At 43.0% G+C, this 21,341-nt stretch overlaps 1 protein-coding gene across 1 annotated transcript in view; it reads right to left on the minus strand.

Moving 5' to 3' along the window:
• AMOT (angiomotin) overlaps positions 1 to 21,341 on the minus strand; it is a 67,114-nt gene that overhangs the window by 39,100 nt on the left and 6,673 nt on the right. Inside the window, exons 2-5 of the mRNA XM_025373264.1 lie at positions 19,330 to 19,407; positions 12,050 to 12,198; positions 9,237 to 10,170; positions 2,279 to 2,795 (exon numbers count right to left, since the gene is read on the minus strand). Of these exons, the coding sequence (XP_025229049.1) occupies positions 2,279 to 2,795; positions 9,237 to 10,108 (1,389 nt within the window). The 5' untranslated portion in view covers positions 10,109 to 10,170; positions 12,050 to 12,198; positions 19,330 to 19,407. The remainder of the gene's footprint in view (positions 1 to 2,278; positions 2,796 to 9,236; positions 10,171 to 12,049; positions 12,199 to 19,329; positions 19,408 to 21,341) is intronic.

The following is a 21,341-nucleotide window of genomic DNA, read 5'->3' on the forward strand; positions in this document are numbered from 1 at the left end:
ACTTATAGTTCAAGGCTGTCCAGTTGTGCACAGAATGCAACACCTGGAAGGCAGTCCCTTTCCTCAAGGTGTGCAGACTGCTATTTCAAGATCTTATACTAATCCTTCCCCTACCCACTGTATAGATAGATACTCTATCCTTCAAAAGGGCAAGTCCCACAGCTCTCAGTAGGGCCTTCCAGGAAAAGCCATCACAGAAGGATAGATCCACTGGTTTGGGCTGGGTGATGGTGGGGGCAGAGAGGAGGGTGGCAGCGGGTTTTCCAGACTTACTCTGTCTACTTATTCCCCTCATGAGCCTCGGGCCTTTTCATTTCCTCCAGCACTACCTGGGATCTACCTTAATTTTCGCCACTTTTCTTTTCCTCTCCTGCTCCACCTTCCCCTCTACTCTACCTCGACACTGGGTCAGCCTCTACTTTCCCAACACTCAAGCTGTTCCAGTTACACTTATTTGAGGCATCTTTTCCCATCTTGGGGAACAAACAACAGCAATCCTATTCTGTTCCTCTTCCCTGTCACTGGCTGAACCCACTCCCACACACACACATACACACACACACACACACACACACACACACAATCACCCTGGATCCTTTGGCAAAAAGGGTCTGTAGAAGAGCTGGGTTCATTCTTCAGTGATTGTATCAGAGATGGGCTGGGATCACTCTGAAGAGAGAGTTTGGAGAGGGGGTGTCAACTGCTAACCTAATCAGCCAGGTTGGGTTTCCAGTGTATGGATATAATTAATTTATTCCACCAAAGTGATGGGGGCAGGGATATAGTTAAAATGAGGGGGTGAAAATACAAAATCAGGGAATAGCCGGGAAGAAACAATTCTCAGAGCACTCCAACAACCCTCATCCAGATTTAGGAAAACTAAGAGACAGGGAAGCCATTTTCCTATATAAAAATCCTGTTTGCCAGGCGTAGTGGCTCACGCCCGTAATCCCAGCACTTTGGGAGACCGAGGCGGGCGGATCACCTGAGGTTGGGAGTTCAAGACTAGCCTGGCCAACATGGAGAAACCCCGTCTCTACGAAAAATACGAAATTAGCCAGGCGTGGTGGCACATGCCTGTAATCCCAGCTACTCAGGGGGCTGAGGCAGGAGAATTGCTTGAACCCAGGAGGCGGAAGTTGCAGTGAGCCAAGGTTGCACCATTGTATTCTAGGCTAGATGACAAGAACGAGGCTCTGTCTCCAAAAAAAAGAAAAAATCCTCTGCTGATAATAAGCCCCCATCTCCTTTAGGCCCCCAGATTTGATGTCTGTTTACAAATACTCAGCTCCATTCAGGCCTCTGAAATTTCTACTCCTGGTGTTTCCTAAGGACAGAGTTTCTGGACAATACAAGGCATCCCCCTGTCCCTTCCCCACCTTCACCCTCACCTCTCTGAACAATTCACATTGTAGGGAGACCAAACCACATGAGCTCCACAATGACAAAAGCTGCAAAGAAGCTGCCAAAGGCATAACGCTATTCACCAGCAGCCCCTGGAAGCCAAGAGCTAAGGTTCCTCGCTTGGGGTACTCCAGAGCTAAAGTCCCAGCTGCAGGAGCGGGGCGGGCAGAGAAGAATGTGAACTGGAGATACAATCCTTTTTCTATTTCCTCAGCCTAGGGCTGTCACCTGTCACCCAGCTGTGGTGTTAAGCCCCTCCTGCCCCCAACACACACCAGAGAAAGAGAGCAGATGTTGAATTTGAGCTGCAGAGAGGGACCAAATCAAAGGGTGGGGAGGAGGGATTGTTGAAAGAGAGTTACTATGAGAACTCCCACTAGGAAAAGTATTCTGAGCCTTTTCCAGAACAAGGCAGGACCGCTCTAACTTTAGCTGGTGAGATTTTTCTAGGAACTACATTTATTTTTACATTTAAGATTCAAATTCATATTTGGGAAAATGTGACCAAGACAATGAGCCTTAAGGTGCTGTCAGATCCTTTACCTATACAGGCATCACCAGTATTCTTATCAAAAAGTATCACTGCCTTTTGGAATTCTAAAAGAATCAATCACGTTTTCTTTAGGACTATGGCATCTGGAAAAACTGTATAATTATTTTTCTCCTTGCGTAAATGTAAGACATTACTTCTCCTAGGTAGACAGGTAGAAGGCTTTTTCCGAAGTTTGACCCATATCTAACCTCCAGATATAAAAGTCCTGAAGATCTGCCACAAGTAATGCTGGGATTCACAAGTGGACACTTTAATGTGGATATTAAACAAGTCCCACAAATAAGACTTAGAGGCCCTAATATCCCAAAACGGAAGCCTCACCTTCTGCAGTCTTGCCACCTTCTCATAGCATCCTTCCAACTCCTGCCGCAAGTTCCGATTCTCATCTGAGAGGATCTCAACCATCTGCTGGGCTCTGGAAACAATGGCAAAAGGGTCTGCTGGCACTGGCTGATAAGAAGCAGAGGATGGCTGAGCCCGAGGCATAGCTGAATAGGCCTCTCCTGGCTGCTGCTGTGGCTGCTGCTGCTGCTGTTGGTGGTGATGATGATGATGGTGCTGCTGCTGCTGTTGCTGCTGCTGCTGACTCAGGCCAGGTTGGGAGAGACGATAGTGATCCCCCTGGTGAGCCTGATTAGGAAGGAAATGCTGCTGCGGCCTAGGCAGGTGAGCTGAATGGTCTCCCTGGTTTGGGACCAAGGGGTGTCGGGCAGGAGACAATCTAGTGGATGCTGGAGATTGTAGCAAGGGCAAGGACCCCCCAGAGGTCAGAGAAGAAGTAGGGCTGTGAGGCTGAGAGCTCCTGGTTGACAATGGCAATGAGATGTCCTGCGCTTGCCTGTAAAACATGAAGGGCAGGTGCGGGTTAATTTCTCTCCCAAGGCACCGGGGGAGAAGGGCTCACAAAAGTGAGATGAGGAAGCTTCTGATGCCCCCAGGACACCTGCAAAACGAAGAGCAGGCAGGGTCTGACTATGGGGAAGTCTAACCCTGCCTGCTCTATCTCTGCAAAGACTACAGCCCTTTTCCAGCCTGACCTTCTGTGACTCTGCCTGACAAACAGAGGTGTGATCCCATGAGGGTCAGAACCAGACAACCTCCATGGTCACTTTGTGAAAATCATAGTGATACACACTTGTATACCCATTTGCTCAAGTCTAAACATTTCAAATCATTCTTCCACAAGGTAATTTTCATCTCATTATTTTAAATTAAACCTTTTCTGACATTATACATGTGGTACAGCACACATAAAGATCCTAGTTAAGAAACTATGTTCCATTTGCCAGGAAGGAAACAATGAACAGCCATAGAAACCACCCCTCATCTTGCTATCTGCACCTCCCTTTAGTAATTCATACATTCACCAAAAAAAAAAAAAAAAAAAAAGGCAAAACAAAACAAAAAAAAAAACTATTCAAGGATTGGTAGATACTTATATTACAGACACTAAATAATTATTGTTGCTTCCAGTTGTTAATGATTTAATGATTCCCATTAGCAGTAACCATAAAAAGACTTGAAGAGGGTTACAAGCAATGCTAACATACTATTTTTGGTGTAATGAATCACAAAATGTAAGAACTGGAAAGGCCTTATAAGAAAATTATTTAGTTCAACCCCATCACTGGACAGATGGGGAATGAGGTCCAGAAAGGGGAAATGATCTGCCAAATATTAGAGTGGTAGTGCCAGGGTAGAATCCTTCTTTCCCAATTCCCATTTTCTGGCTTTTTCTACTACCATAATATATTGATTTCTGTGTACTGATACTCAGATTTCCAGCCTATTGGTCATAGAAAGTTCCAGAAAGAGACCTTTGGCACATTATTTAATGTGGCTCTCCCATTTTTGTACCCAATTACCAGGTACAAAATGCTAACATCTAGGTATAAACAATTCCTACCTAATGACTATTAGCCATTAAGGGAAACAATTAGAGTATGTGGATGGATCACTTCCACTGTCACCACTACCAGGAATAATATCTGTCAGTGTGCACTGAAGACAAAAAGCTTGTTCATCCCCTAGCTCATGCCCAATTAACCTCATATGCTCCCATGTCCTGTGGACGCTTGTTCTACCGTTGGTATTTCTCAATCCAGGGAAGACAGATGGCTAAGTGCATGGGATCTGGATCCCAACAGAGGGAGTCTGGAGACCTCTTCTGCTGCTCACGAGCTGTGTAACTTTGCGCAAGTTACTTAATCTGCATGAGCCCGTTTTATTCTTGAGGTCACAAATAAATTGCAAAAATACTGAGGTCTTCTCATTTTTGGCACAATAGGAATTACAAAGAGTCACTTCTCTACCTCCCAGTGAGATAAGCTGATCTTGTTAGCTTGTTACTTAAAGGATATCCATTTAATCTTTGCAATAAATTGCATAAAATTCATGGTGGAACTGGGACAAATAACCAGGAGCAATTAACTTTTAACTGGCATTCCAGATGCTAAAGCACATTCCTCACACACACACTCCATTTACCATTACTGTTCATTTATCCATGTTTACAAGGGATCTTCACTATAAGGGCTTTGTATAGCTATAAAATCATTCCAAACACTTTCTCATGGATACCCAATAACCCAGATCTTCCCAAGAGTCCTCAAACCTGTTCAAACCCTGGATTCTGTCGCTCAGCCCCATCTATGCCTCTGGTGTACCCACATTCTTCCAATCACATACATCTGTCATTATAAATAATTGCTGAATATTGAACAGGGCATGCGAACTCTTTGGGCAAAGAAGAATTGACATGGTACTCATGAGTACAACTGGAAAGTTGCTGCCATACATAATATTTTTCCCCAGAGCTCAAAGCACTCATTCAATCAAAAGCCTGGGAGTTATTTATACATTTATTTGGTGAAGAGTTCCTATTTTCCAGTCTATGGATCTTCAGTTTCCTCACAGGTAAAAGACTACGTGCTCTTCTCTCTCTTTGAATGAGAGCTATTATAATTTCTACATGTCTACAGTGTTAAAATATAATGTCCTGAGATTTGTTGGGGCTTGTGTGCCTCTTTTCTGCTTTGTGGGCAGAAAAGAGGGGCTTACGTTTCATGTTCTCCAATGCAGCTCTCAAATTTTAAGGGGAAAAAAAAATCACTATATTAACCTTCATTTTTGTTCCCAGAATTTGCAAGTCCAAGGCCTGGAAGGTATTCTCTTTTAAAGACTGAACGCCCAGTTCTGAATTGGGCTTTCTCTCCACAGCTCCCCTGGGCCTCATCAAGCAACCCAGACCTCTCTCTCAAACAAACTCGGCCACTGGCCTCCCTCCTGCCTGGAGACTGAAAGGCCCCTCCACTCCCTGGACGACAGCACATGGCCTTCCAGGGACCTTGGGAAGGAGGAGACCATGAGGTCTGCAGAAGGAGGTCTCTGGGGTCAGATAAGCTGAGGATGAAGATAAACAGAGACAAGGCAGCTGCCCCTCAGTTCCCCAGACTGGAAAAGGAAGCAGATCTCAGTGCACTGTGATGTTGGGAAAACCAAGGCAGCCCGTCACTGGCTGGTTTGCAAACAAGCAACGGCTTGGGCAGTCGCAAAGGGAGAGAAAGCCCTTCAGTGAAGAACTCAATCTGGGCTTCAGCATCCTCTCACCAGGGAAAAGCAGGATGGAATGAACACTGGGGTGAAGCTCCCCCTGAGAAAAAAGGATTAAGGAATGACAGGGGGTAAGGCAGAGTGTGTGTGTGTGTTGGGCGGAGGGGTGGGGGAGGGATGTCAGAGGAAGCCAAAATACACCCCAAATTAAATAATAACAGTAAGAGTAATGACAGTAATAATAAAGGTGGCAGCCACATGAGCAGCACACTCTCCAGGTCCTTCAGCACACAGCAGCCTGAATCGCTCCCCACTGACACGTTAACCAGGAACAACAAGCCGCCTGCAGACAACAGAATCACATGATTCCATGCAAGCCCTGACCTGCCTCCCGCCACTTCCCTCCCTTTATCCTGCTCCTTCCTAAGGCTACCTGGGCAACTGGGGCTCTGCAGAAAAGGGGACATAGCATACATGCAGGACAAAGGCCAGTGACTAAAATCAGGATCCTCCCCAAAGTTGGGGGAATGGGGTGGGGTAGGGGGCACACTCCTCCCAGAGACAGTAGTAAGGACACAAAGGGAAAGTAAAAGCCACTCCACCCAGCTGACATAGCACCTTCCACCCTGCCACATCGATGACTGGGAGTCCTCACCCTCTGCAGCCACACACACATGCACACATGTGCATGCACACACACTCCACACTCCTGGCACACATGTGCAATCCTGCACACACACTCTCACCAGAGCAGGTGCCACCCAATAGCCTGGAACTCGACTGATCCTCACCACAGAAACTGCCTTTCCCAGGCTCTGCAATGGTGAATCGGTGAATCTGTGAATCCTGGAGCAGGCTGCAAATTCCTGATGGTTTCTCTTGCACAACCAGCTCTGCTCTGAACTACAGAGTTAGGTCACCCTTAGATTCCACTAAACAAGGATTTCAAGAAACCTCAGATCTGGGCATGATTTCAACAACTGAAAGGAGGTGGCTGCTTTATAAACAGAAATGATTTAATTTTTAAAAGCAGTTGATAAACATATAAACCCAGGATGCAGAAAAGGTTCAGCACTTAGAAAGACAAAGACTCTGAAATTTTAAAATTCTTCAGATGGCTTGGCCTTGTTTCTCATCTGGAGTTCTGGGCATTCAAGGTATTTATTTTTTAAGTGGGGAGAGGAAGACATAAGAAAGATGAAGTAATAAAAGGATTGTTTATAATTTTGTTCATTTTAACAGCAAATCTCCAGCAGTTCACTGCATCTCTAAAAGCAAACAAATGTTTTCTTAACAGCAATTTGTTCAAAAAGCTTGCTTTGCATCCTGATCTGTAATTTGTGGATTAAGGGCTCAGAATGTAGTCTTCTAATTGGCTGCTGCTAGCAGCAGTTACTTGGAAAGGTACTCAAAAACTGTATAGCTAGTTGGTTAAAGGAAATGGAGGAGGGAAAATGTGTCACCACCTTAAAGCAGTACACTTCTGGAAAGCAGTTCAACTACCTCCTTTTGCCAGTAATATGTCAATAGGTGCCACTCCCTCACGCAGGGCCCTGCAACAATTTTACAGCCAGAATTTGCCTGATGCAGACCCAAATTTCATATGGAGCATCCTCCCACTAGGGCCATTTTAGGTTTGCTTATTCATCAAGCATTATCAAGCACTCTGCTGCTCTCCCATAGAGAAAAACTTGTTACAGCAAAACTGTGTATTAAAATGTTGCTCAACAAGGGTAGATCAGCATGGGCTCTGTTGCTTTTGAGGACAGAAAGAAAGAGAAATCCACAGATAACTTAGGTGGGAGGATAAAAAAATATGTATCTTCCTGTAAAATACATGCAGCTAAATTTCTCCGGTGGTTTAATCAGGATGGGAAAAAAGAAAAAAAAGAAAAAAAAAAAAAAAAAACCTCTTTGGGCTCCCTATTATTTATTTAGGGAGATCAAAGGGCTTTTCCATCTAGCTTCAAACACTGTGGGAGTCATTTCAGATCACAAACAATACTGGTGAATGAGTTCTGAAAATAGCTTTCCTAGGAAGGCGGGCTGTGTGCTGAGTGGGGCTGTGGCTTCTGCTCCACACCCCAGCCAACACACTCCCCTCCCACAAGGCAACAGACGTCAGCCCATCAACAGACTCTTCCATACTGATGGGAAAAGTAAAACAGAAACCCCCAGCTTCATTGATATTTTGCTGGCTTGAATGGGTTTCCACTAAGTGAAGCAGTCTTGAACAGATCAACCTTTCCCCGGGTCTTCCGTTTCATTGGTCAGATGGGAATCTGGTTCCTGATCTCTTTTAAATCTGAGTGGCCCTGTCGGTTACCCCATTTCCTGTTCCAAGACACTTATCAGAACATAGGCTCCTGCCCTTTGAAAGCTGCACAGAGGAGGTTGAAGGGTTAGGAAATCAACCTGGGTTAAGAGGGAAAAAAAAATCCTAAACTGGCAATGTTAGGGGTGGAGTCCAAAGCGAACTGCCTCTGGCTAAAAAAACAGGACCTGGAGGGCAAAACAAAGAAATACCAGGAAATGCTAGGTGCCTTCTCTTACTTTCACCCTACTCCACCCCATGACTGCCTTCTCTCCTGAGTCACTCAATGAACTTCAAGCCAGAAGGTTTTTTCCAAAATAAGCAAGTAGGGTACAGGAGACAAAGAGGTAGACATCAAAGGACATCACAGACCTAGTCTGTGAGCTGCATATAGATGAAGGCCAGCCTAGGACCAAGCACTTCACACCTGATGGCCACCCATCATTACTCATGGTCATGGGGCAGGATACCACACTTAAATGCCACCATTGGTGCCCACAGTTTAAACTTTTTCTCCTGCCCTATATGTTGAAATACTACTGATCAGAGACATGGCCCAAATACTAACAACAGGAACAATGAACAGAATCATAGAATCATAAGATCTAGTGAATATAGCAGTGGGACAAAGGACCTCTGAATAATTAAGAAGTATATATAGGAACAACTAAGTATATAAGACAGAAATGGTAATATTTTTCCTTCTGTATTTTAGCATCTGACTAAAATTTCTATAGGATGTGATGGGAATTTAACTCAAAGGTTTAAAAATGTGACAGGCAACTAATAAATTTTCTACCAAAAAAAGATACAACAGTCCAGATTTCATAAACTGCAAGCATAAGGCAAGTAACATTCTGAACCTACATACATACATAGCTCCCCCACCATAACATCTGGGTATTTGTTTAGTGTCCAAAAGAATAATGGTAATTCTATGGAAAAATGATAACTGACAAGAAATACACAGATTTGTTTGCAAAAATAAATGATGAGAACTTCATGGAGGGGAATATGTGCAAGTGATAGGATGTTCCAGACTAATTAAAGTGCAAGGTAATTTGCTTCTACTTCTCAAGGAGGGCTTATGAGAAACACAGACCCCTTCTTTAACATCCTAGGAGACCGGACAGCGAATAGCTGCTGAAATCAAGACTTTTGCTCCTGTTCATCCACTAGGCAGTTGAGGCCATGCTCAACCTACAAAGCTAAGGGATTGTTAATACAGTGCTAATTATGGCTACAGAGGCTACAAATTCAGGTTGGCAGGCAATTCTCTAAGCCAGAAGCCTGTCATGCATTGCAGAGTTTGTTATACCAAACAGCTGCCCATTCCTTCCCTAAGATTCCCAACACACAGCAGAAGCTGGTTGGGGATGAGGTCAGGAAATGACAGAAAGAGAACTCTCTTACCTGGCTGCTCCATACTCAGGGGGATGCTGATACCTCATCAGTTGCCCCTCTGTTCTCCCTGGCTGGTTCAGGCGATGCTCACTATAGAAGTGCCCTGGCTCTTGGGGCTTGCACACTACAGATTGGGGTGGCATGCCCTTGAAGGGATACTCTGGTGGGGGGCCTCGGTGTTCCATGCCCTTCAGGCTATGCTGGTTAGGAAGTGGCCCTTGGGCCTTGTAGAATTCACTGGAACTTGTGGGATTCTTGTACAGGTCATTGGGTTGTGGTGGGGAGAGGGGAGCACTGGTAACAGGTGGATGGGCCTTAACTCCACTGGTGGCCAGTGACATCTGCATTAGTCGTTCACTCAAGGAACGGACATGCCCTTGCTTAAGGTCTCTGAGTCCTTCATCTTGGTGCATCTTTCCAGGATTGAGCCGCTGAACTGATGGGCGTCCCTCGGTCCTCATCTTCTGGTTGGTGACTCCAGTGACATAGAAGGCAGCTCCAACACTGGCATGCTGTTGGCCCCGAAAGTACTGGGACTGAACCTTGGCTTCTTCGTAAGTCGGGAGTTCTTCATTATTCTGCATTCTAGGAGACAGTTGCTTCTCCATGATGATGTTTTCTGACTGGATTTCCTGCCCCTGGGGTTCTTGTCGAGCAGCATGAGCCACAAGCTGTTGGTGGTGGTCTTGGGGACTCAACACATCACTCTGAGGGCCCAGGTTCCCACTGCCAGTGGGGAAAGGAGGGCCATTCCCTGTGGCTTGCTGGTGTATGGCAAGTAGGCTGCGATTCTCACTAGGATTGCCATAGCGAAGCTGCTCTTGTAGCAAACGCTGCAATACTGTGGTCCCTCCACTTGGCTGTTCTTCAGAATTTCTCATCTCTATTGCTGGTGGTGCCTTGTGAAGAGAGAGAGAAATTGGGCACCTGGGCTGCCCTTGACCTGGGAAGGGGAAACAGGAAGCTTAACACCCAGTTGATGGATAAATTAGTCCCCTAAAGGGAATGAAAATGGATATTGGAGGGTGAGGATTCTATTGCAGAAACAAAGTAGAGAATGTAACCTAAAATTAATAGATTTTTGGGGATTCCAGGCCCTAGCACTGATATGATGAGGAAAGTGGAGGCATAAGAGCTCTAGGTTTCCTCTTTCACTTTTAGCATGAGCTAAATATTCAATCTGGACTTAACTCCTAAGAATGCTTGAGAAACCTGGAACAGTCAAGTAGGGTAATTAAAGTGAGTAACTTTTCAAGGTCCATATTCACAGGCTTCATCTCTCTGTATTCTATTTAAGGTAAAAACCCAAATCTTATTACTGTGGAGGTGGGGGCAGGACAGTGGGGAAAATTACCCCATAACAGGATTTGTAAAGCAGCTCAGCATATGAAGCGAGCTACAAAATGCAAAATAAAGACTCAAATAAATAAAAGGTGAAGAGAGCTTGGCTTGCACCAGATAGTAATGATCCCTGCCTCGATGCAAATCTTTTTCTCTGATCTCATAAGGCTCTGAAACATCTTTTTAAAAAATCATTTTTGTAGTATCCATTTTGGATGCTGCTTGGCTTAATAAGAGAAGGACTTGGAATACTTATTACTGACAAAGTTGCCTTTCAGCCCTCCCGAAATAGTCATCGAGATGTGTTGTTGTTGTTCTTGGGTAGGAGAAGCTTAAAGGGGAAGCCTCTTTTATTTGAAGTGCGCCTCTGACAAAATTTAGAAATTGAAAAATATAAAGACCATCCTTCTGGAAAGGGTGTATGATTAGCATATCCCCTCCCTCACCACCAATTCTTCTAAACAGGTAATATGGGTTGACTGAAACTGATAACTTTAGTAACACAATTTAATATTCAAATTCTAATCATATTATTGGTTTACAGGGTATACAACTGATTCCTCTTTTCTTGACGTCTATTTTCTCAACTGAAAAATGACTGGTAGATGACTTCTCTCTCTCAGCACTGTACAGTATCCACTAATTCATTAGAGATTCAAAAATTCTTTGGACAGAATCTGTCATGTTAAGTATTGGAATTAAATAATAACGTTCAATAATGAAACTCTCACTTTAAGGATCTTTAGTAATTGGTGGAGAATGAAGATAATGTCACACAAAAAGTCACAATAAAGGTCAATTTAACCCGCATCACGTTTCTAGATGGCAACTGTGGATCCCTGGCTCCCAGGCTCTTATTTCTATGATATTAAGTGGCCTGCAATCTCTCTGGAAACATGAACCCCCTTCCTTTGGTCATGCAGAGACAGAGTGACCCAGAATGTATATATAGTATATGAAGAAAGTTCATCTTCTCTCTTCACTTCTTGTTGGTTACCGCTACCTGGCTTCCAACTGTTGTGCTGGGCAGTCTGACAACACGAAGGGACCCTCCAAAGTCCCCTTCATCATATTCTCTTGGGAAGTGCACACCAGTGGGGTAAGCAACCAGTCCCTTTTCCATTCCTCCCAATGTGCCTCCAGGACTCCTGTACTTGAACTGTCAAATTGGGATATTCTGATAGGTTGACAAGCATAATATATAAATCTTTTTGGTGCCCAAAACTAGAGAGATGACTACCAAATTACTTTTCCTTGCTCAAAAAATGGAAACAGGAACATGTATGGTGTTAAAGCAAAAATGACTTACATACGCTCCCTGCAAGGCAGGGAAATGCAGACACTGAGCTGCCCTGGACCCTGAAAAGTATACCACCCCCTCCCATGTCACATCCACCCCACCCTGCATGCACGCAGTCACACATGCATACACACATGCACACGCGCGCGCACACACACACACACACAGAAATATTCCATACCTATTTCTGCTTTCTTTTAGGCTTAAAGCCTTGATCAGGATAGGGAATTCTTGCTTATGAGCAGCTCCAGAAACCGCAACGGCAGATTCCCTCTCCCCTAACACTCAGGTTCAGGGTAAGCGCCGCCAAGAGTCCAACCACTGGTCACTCTGAAATGTTCAGGAGGGGAAGGGAGGGAGAAATAAAAACGTCGTTTCTATTTTGCCACCAATGGCCAGCAGTTAACCAAACCAGTTCTTCCAAGAGAATGACTTGTCCTCCTATGGTGCTTGGCTTTTAAATGAGTAGCAGAGTCCATCTCCACTAGGGCAGAAAAGAAACCTCAGTGTCCAGCAGCTGTGTCCGGAAAGCCAGGCCGGTCTCCAGTGATGGAAATGTTCAGGTCTGAGACTAGAAAGGCTTGCTCTGTTCTGACCTCACAGCCCTAGAAAGCTACCACTTCCATTCCAAGTTGGAAGGGTGGATGATGACAAAAGCCAAAACCACTGTCGCCTTTAGGGTGCAACCTTTAAACTGCTATTAGTAGCAGGGGAGGTTAGTGAGGCTCACTGTCCCACATCCCAGAAGGGAGTGCAGTCATCATAAGGTAGGTTTTTGGTCAAAAAAAGAACACTCAGTGAGGCTCCCAATTTGAGTGCCTCAAGCTCAGATAGGTGGGGCGGGAGGGGGGCAACTTCTTTTCAACCAAGTCATTAAGTATTTATTAAGTATTTATCGACTATTCCACACATGTGTCAGCCTCATGCTAGACATAATAAGGGCTGCAAAGACACATAAAATATAATCCCTGCCCTCATGGAGCTTACACTCTGATCATCTAATCAACGGTCCATCCATTCTTGGAGTAGGAAAGTAGACTGCCCTTCCCAACACAGAGTGCAACCCTTCTCCAAGCAGAAGATGCCTCCACTTGCTTTCTTGGCACTTCCATTGCCCCGGTGTCTCAGCAAAAAAAAAAAAAAACTCACAGACTTACATTATATAGACTAGATGCAAATGCATAATAGACCTGGATTTGAGATAGTCCTTACGTCTAATTTCTGCTTGGACTCTCTGCAAAGCCTTGTCAGCCTAATCAAAATGATTCTAAGACTCAGGAGTTTAAGTGAGATGCACATGAACCACATTCCTATCTTCTGTCCTGGCCTATCTATGATTCATTCATATCACTTAAAGGAAAGGCTTAATCCACTCCATGAGAGGAGGAAAGCAATGCAAAAGAAGTACACAAACATCTCTGTATTTTGAGAGCATGTTCAAAACATTCAAGTTTTTAAAAAATCCACAAAACCACAAAGTGATTAATTTAACATTATTTCCTTGCAATGTTGCCAAAAATAAAGTGAACAGACATACAGTGAACAAACACGGAAATGTGTCTTTCCATCTTGTTTTGGCACAACATATAATCATGATCAGAAGCAAAATCATCTCAAATCTGCAAGGTAATTATTTTAGGGTGTCTCCCCTAATTTTGAAGCAGAGGAACAACTTCTAATTGGAATCAAAGCTGGACTTTTGACAGAGCTATGGTACATAACCACCGGCTTCTATTGTCCAATTCTGAACAAAACATTCATCCTTTTTTTTTTTTTTTCCTTTTTCAACTGAAACACCAGAAAACCGCCCAAGGCTTTTAAACTTGAGTCCCTGGAGAGAAACTACCATATGATTATTTTCCAGTACGATTTAGATTCTTCAGGCTGATATTACTGATTTTCTCCTGATACTCGGCTCTTCACTGAGAAAACTTTACTCGTGCAAGGTCTTTCTTCTCTCAATTTTGTCCTCTGTATCCTTTTCTTATTTATTTATTTATTTATTTATTTAATCTATTTTTGAGATGGAGTCTTGCTATGTCACCCAGGCTGGAGTACAATGGCAGGATCTAGGCTCCTTGTAACCTCTGCCTCCCGGGTTCAAGTTATTCTCCTGCCTCAGCCTCCCATGTAGCCAGGATTACAGCTATGTGTCACCATGCCTGGCTGATTTTCATATTTTTAGTAGAGTCGGGGTTTCGCCATGATGGCCAGGCTGGTCTTGAACTCCTGACCTCAGGTGATCTGCCTGCCTCGGTCTCTCAAAGTGTTGGGATTACAGGCATGAGTCATCACACTCGGCCCCTCCATATCCTTTTCAAAACCCAAATCACTTTATGTTAACTGGACACAGATCGTTCCCCTACCCTCACCCCCCTCGTGCCATCTTTGTCTCTGTTTAAAACAGAAAAAGAAATCAGCCTAAGGAAAAAGCTTTGCAGAGTCCTCTCCAGTTTACTATTTTCTTCTTGAAGAACTTATGTTCATCTACATGTCAAGAGTCACATAATGAGGAAAACACTACTCCATGTATTTGAGAAAGGAAAGGAAAAGACTCCTTGTTTCATGCACAAGAACTAAAATAGTATGAACTCTGTAACCTTTAATCTCCCTGTAGCTTTAATCATGCCACTGCCAGGCGTCTGACATCATCTTCAATCAATAAAATAACTTTGTTTTTCCTGGGCACACAGACTGTCTCTGAGAATATTTGATAGGAAAAAAAAGAATAATTGTGGTTCTGTCTTTACAAATGCAATTTGAATCTACATAATCAACTGTTCTATAACAACAACAGGGAAGCAAGGCCAAGCTAAATTCTTACTCCATTTGCAGTCATTGGCCTCTCTCAATACACCTGTGAGGTTGAGCCAAAACATATTAATGAAGGCCTAGATGTTTCCCAAGACAAGTCCCAGAAAATCCACATTACAAGGTGGTCAGGACAGACCAAATTCCCACCCTTCAAATAAATTTTGCAATATGCCTATAAGATCTTCTTTCTATCTCCTCTTCTATACCCTCCCGCATTCTGCCCCTACCTCTCATTCTACCCAACCAGGATAAAGAATCTAAGTCTAAGAAAGCTGTTTCTCCGCTAAATCTTGGTCAACTTGTTTCATCCAATTTGACTCCCTTATCTGGGCCAGTTCAAAGTTTTCCCTGTACCTATGTGTATGTATTTGTGCAAACACACACACACACACACAACCTCTCACAAAAAGCGAGAGGCCCCAGTAAATTCTTACGTTCTCTCAGGTTGGTCCATATTGTAGCCAAAGTACCCTAGAGAATACCTGTCCCAACACTCTTGCAACCTAAGATACCAATTCACTTCATTTGGGATGTGAAAAACAATGGTCCTTTTGCAGGTTATCTCTAAACTTTCAACAGGTAACGGGTAGGCATCATAAACACCGTGGCACAGAGTCTGGGCCTAGAGTCACACTGCCCAAGTTTAAATCCTGGATGTATGGTTTACTAACAGACCTTGTACATGTCTCCTGATCTCCCAAGTCTCAATTTCATCATCTGCAAAATAGGGATAATGGTGCTCATACTTCACAGGGTTGTTATAAAGATTACGGGAATTAATCCATGTAGAGTGCTAAGCATGGAGACTGGCACATAATAAGGCCTCAATAAAAGTAAGCTATCACTGTCACTGTTATTTCAAAGTAGCCTCTTTTTTTTAGAAGTGTACAGCAATTTTATGAAGGTTTTTTTTTTTTTAAAGAAACTTAAAAAAAAAAAAAAAAAAAAGAACCTTTATTTGCAACTCAGTCTACCACACAGGGGTCCTTAGATCATTGAAACCCAGAACTGGAAAGGCTCTTGGGAGACAACCCAGTGGTCCCACCCTCTTCTTGTATAGATGAAGATGCCAGGGCCTCAAAGGGTAAGAGAGAGCCAGGACCAAAATGAAAGTTTTTATAATGCCTAGGGCAAGAACCCTTCCACTACAACATATTATCTAGCATTATTTGCCTGTACAAAGAAGATGCTTAATAACTACTTATTACATAGAATTGACCCTGGTTTTAAAAGACTATAAACCTGCTTTAATGCCACCACTGATTTTCCAGTTCCATTGGAAGTAAAATGTTAATGGAAGGAAGGAAAATTCAAGGAGGTAAGGGGGAAGTGTTCAGCTAGAAGTACTACTATAGAAAGGCTTTGCAAATCCACTTTTTAGGCTAAGATGTGAGGTGGATTGAACAGCAACATGAACCTCCACGGATTGATGTCTCCAGGCCCCCAATTTCAGGTCTGTTCAATATCATACCAGCTTGGCATTGGCTCTTACTTAATTCTAGCATTAGTTCAAGAAAAGGCTTAAGAGAAGAGTCAGCCCTGACTCTTCTTTGTTCTTATCTCTACCTCTACGATACAGTTTGGAGGTATGTCCTTGCCCAAATCTCATGTTGAATTGTGAGGTTTGGTGGGAGGTGATTGGATTATGGGGGCAGATCTTCTTGGTGCTGTTCTGACAGTGAGTTCTCATGAGATCTGGTTGTTTAAAACTGTGTGGCATCTTCCCCCGTTGTCTCTTGCTTTTGCCATGTGATGTGCCTGCTCCCCCATCGCCTTCTGCCATGATTGCAAGCTTCCTGAGGCCCCCACCCCAAAGCCAAGTAGATGTTCGCACCATGCTTCCCATAAAGCCTGCCGAACTGTGAGCCAATTAAAACTCTTTTCTTTATAAATTACCCTGTCTCAGGTATTTATAGCAATGCAAGGACATTGCATTGCAAATACCGCAATTATTTTTGCACCACCCTATTAGATTAGGTTGAAAAATTATTTTAAGAACCACAGCAAGGCCTTGGCATTTCCAAATCTTACTGAGGATCAGTGTGAGAGATCCGTTTCTGGGACGGTAACTCAAGGTCTTGGTCGTTTTTGGTCCCAGTTTGACTTTGCCTTGTTCTGAAGCAATTACCTTGAACATGTTTATAGGCAACAAAAGTGATCAACCCTGAAGTGGATGTGAGCAGTGACATACTGTGTAGCAAGGAGAATCCTGTTGCCATCTCCCTCTATCCCCCAGCACACACATCCATTCCCAAAGAGGAGTAGACTATGTCTTCACATCCCCTTCTTTATTATCTCAGGAAAAGTATAAAGGGTCCCTGTAATTAGATGGAGCCTAAAATGAGAAAAGTTTAAGCATATACCTAGAAGCTGCCTGCTTCACCAATCTCTAACCTCCAATGCCAGACCGCCCATTTTTCATGTCTACTTATATTTTATTTTACAAGTAATATAAGCACAGCATGCACATATTTTTAATAAAGAAAAAATCACTTATAATCCCAGCACCTCAACTTAAGCATTGTTAACATTATATTTCCTTTAGTGTTCCTATGTGTATTTGTGTTTTTACAAAGCAATGAATTATTAGTAAGATGTAATTTTGGATCCTGCATTTTACCTCATCATAAATACTTTTTCCATGTTGTGGCATAACTTCATAACATCGTAATGGCTGCATAATAGTGCATTAAACAAGTGTATCAGCATTCACTTACCCATTCTTCAATTATTAAGACATGTAAATTGCTTCCAATTTTATGCTAGTCTAAATAATGTTACAAAAACACTGTGTGATTGAACCTTTTTCAATACTGTAGGTTGTTTCTTCATGATAGAATCCTAGAAGTGAAACTGATGGGTCAAGAAGCATAAATGTTTTTAGACAACCCACTAAAAAATAAAATTAGCAAAACACCAGAGTCCCATGAAATCCCTCCCTCATTTAACGAAAAATTATCCTGCTCTCATTTTTCCACCAGGGCAAAGCAGGGCTCCTGGGAGGGAAAGAAGCCAAGAGAAGCAGTGTAGTATCCCACTGGCTTGCGAAATGGCAGAGTGGAATGTGGGCTCCCCTGTGAATCCAGCTTGCATGCACTTGCCCCAAATTACCACCCAGCCAAGAAGCTAATTAGTAAAAGCATCAGGTGGGTGAGAACAGGTTCATGGCCTGTAATAGCTTATATCATCTTTCATTTTTGCCCTTGGAAAGATCTGACAGTCAGCTTGAAGACATTCAGTTCTTGTGACCCAACCTGCTTACATTCTGAGAACCGAATTTGTCAGTTTTTAAATCCCAATCTTCAATATATCTTAAGGGACATTTTGCTTTATAGAACTAAGCAGGCATGATCAATGAGCCTGTGAGTGTAGCTCTATTTTCAGCCTCAGTTAAGGTGGCACATTTAAGGTCAGCCCTGTTTAGTATTATATGACTAAGTGACACCTGTCTTAAATGGTCAATGTATTATAGACAGAGGTTTATTTTGCAGACCTGACCATAAAAGTCATCCAGTCCTAAAGCAGGGGAGGCAATAGGTCAGAGATGCCCCTGGCTTAGCAAGAGTGGACACAACAGGCATTCTTTCCGTGACTTCTTAGCCAGAACTCTCAAAATAAGGCAGTTCTGCTTTCTACCTTCTCTTTGAAGATTCTTCCCTAATCCCTCTCCATCTATTCCTGACCTCAACTCTGCTCAATATGGAAAATTAATTCTCTATGATGACACTTATCACAGCAAATTTTCCATAAACTTTTATTGAGCACTTAACTGTAGCCAGACATTGTGCTAGGTAAGCCCGAGGGTGGTAATAAATAAATAAATAATAAATAAATAAATAAATAAATAAATAAAACAGAGCCCAGTCCTTGAGGAGCTCCCAGTCAGGCAGAGGAGGCCCAACTCAACAGGAGAACAGAGGTATGAGCCGATAGCTCCAGCAACACATAGCGCTCTGGAAAAAACCCTGGGCTACCTGAAAAAGCTTCCAAGAGGAGGAAAACACCAAAAACCTATGAGCTGAGTAGAAGACATGGAATGTGATAACCAACTTGACATCAAAGATAGGTTGAGATATATCTTTGGGAGTCATTAGCATATGGATGACAGCTAAGGTCGTAAGAGAGGACTAGACCATATTGACTAGGAACAGAACAGAACCCAGGATGAAACTAAACATGAACTTCTGGAAAAAAAAAAAATGGTCATTTAAGGGTTAGGTACTTTGCAAATGTGGGAGGGAAAGAAATTCCTTTATTTGTCCCCATGGCCTTTCCTCCCATATATCTCCAATCTAGACCTTGGAATACTCAGCTCCAGGGACAGAAATCCCCAGCTGTAGTGCGGAGAGAAAAAAAAGTTAACTCTCACCTTTTAAGCTTCTGAGTGCCCCGGTAGCAATCACCATTACGGGTTGAGCCAGAAATGGAAATGGAAGTTGCTAGACTGTAAGATCTTAGAGGGCATGGGCTGGGTGTGTGATTTTTCATTGTATCCATCCCAATACCTAAAACATTAACTGGTACATAAAATGTGCTTAATAGTTGCATTCTGAGTAAATAACTTTCCCAAAACTTTGCTAGAGGCCACAGCAGGAGAAGAAAACAAAGAAAGACATGGAATAACAACAATAATAATGTTATTGTTACCTTTAGTTTCTCAGCCTTCCTTCTAAGGAAACAAAAGCTCTTTCACTTCTGCTATTTTATTTGTCCTTCTCGGCAGCTCTGTGGGGAAATAAAGGCAGATGTGATTAATTCCATTTTAGAACTGGAGAGGGAAGCTCAAGTCCAGAACAGATAGCTAATCATAACTAATTGGAACAGAATTTCACTGCTGCCCATTGGTAGGGCCAACATTGGAACCCAGGTCTTGTGACTTCCTTGGTTCTAAGACATAACCCTCCACGGAACTGCCTCTCCAGTTTTTAAGAGGACAGTTCACAAGAGAAATTCATTAGGAAAGCAAACTCCTGAAGCACTCCAACAGTATCTTGAGCAAGTGAGTGAGCTGCATCTAAAAGAAAGTAATCTGTTCCCCCACATCAACACTGGGATGACTAAACCCAATTCCCAGTGGGGCTCTACTAACATAATTGAGAGCTCCCTGTTTTGCTGTGCCCCTTTTCAAGGGAGCCCCATCTGCCTTCAGTCTGGTTTTTGTGTCTGAGTGGGGCTCAGGTGCTGACTGCAGGTGTGGCATCCAGCAGGTGCATGGACAGGAGCCAGCATTTCATATCTTCATACCGAAGGGTCTGAGTCACTCTCTGAAGGCAGAAGGCAGCCCCTCCTCCTCCTGCTGTTGCCTTGCAAGCACAGGGAACCTGCCTTGCCTGTGGTGCCATTGCAGAACTGAATCTAAACCCTGCCTTCCCAAGAAGGACTAGAGTGAGATTAAACCACAAATCATATAACCCAGCTAACTTTCTCACTTGCACAAACTACTGCAGGCATACACCTACGCCGTAGGCACAGCGTCAGAGAACCTAGGTACAGAATGACCGTCACCTAAAGTGATGGGGGAAAGGAGGGCCACAACAGGCCCATATTTTGTATTTAGCTACACAGCATGGACTCTACTGCAAACGACCCTGAAATCTCAGAAGCAAATACTCACCCCCTTAAAAAAAAAAAAAAAAAAAAGGTGGAGTACAGTAAAAAGAACCTGCTAGAAATCTTGCACTCCTGTTCTCACCATAACCTCTCTCCTTCAGGCTTCCAGGGGAGAACCGCTTAGCCTGGTCACAGAAAGCACCAGGTCAGAAAATTCATCATATTTCCCTAACAAAAGCCCAACTGGCAGCCTGAGGCAGATAGAATGTTCCTGGGAGTAAAGGGGGTCATCAAAATTTTCTTAGCTTCAAAAATTGTTTGCTTTTAAAAAAAAATCTGCCTCCCCCACTCTCTCTCTCAGGCACACACACATAGACCAAAGAGAAACTAATTGTACATGAAAAAAAAAAAAATGAAATCTTACCTTAATAAAATGGTTTATTGTCATTTGTTCTATTTCTCTAATTCATACGGGAAATTCAAATAAGCTTTGGTTTACAGTCCATGATCCAGAAAGCAAAACTGGCTACCACACTAAAATGTGACCATTGTATATAAACATAGTAAAACGAAAATCTGAACTGAAAATCTAAATGTAATAAAGAGGAAATTAGGTTTCTTCAAAACAGGCAATCTAAATAATTTTCCCCATCTGTGATTTTTATCTTAGTTTGCTATCACATGGAACAAATGTCACTAATTCAATGCAAATACATGCCCCTTGAAAACAACCAAAATGAATAAGGGATGTACTAATTAGCTTCTAATGGGGAAGGTTTTAATTGAGCTATTCTTTAACAATCTTCATCAAAGTTTCCAGGGCAACTTCATAAAAGGATGTCAAACCTGGCCCATATTTTTATTCCCTTAAAAATAATTTTCAAAACACAGAAACACAGAAAGCTGATTTCTCTTCCATGCTGTTAACACTCAGGCCACTACATTTTCTGATGTCAGCAATCCCCTTCCCACAAATATTCCAAGTATGCACCACCGTCATTCTCCTTTCAATTATGTGGTTTCTCTGCTCCTTTACTGATTGAGTCCAGGCCTCTCGGATAATGAGAAGCATGTGCAGGGAAAATATGCTCTTAAAAAACACATACATC

Source organism: Theropithecus gelada, chromosome X (assembly GCF_003255815.1).
Source record: "Theropithecus gelada isolate Dixy chromosome X, Tgel_1.0, whole genome shotgun sequence".
NCBI lineage: Eukaryota > Metazoa > Chordata > Mammalia > Primates > Cercopithecidae > Theropithecus > Theropithecus gelada.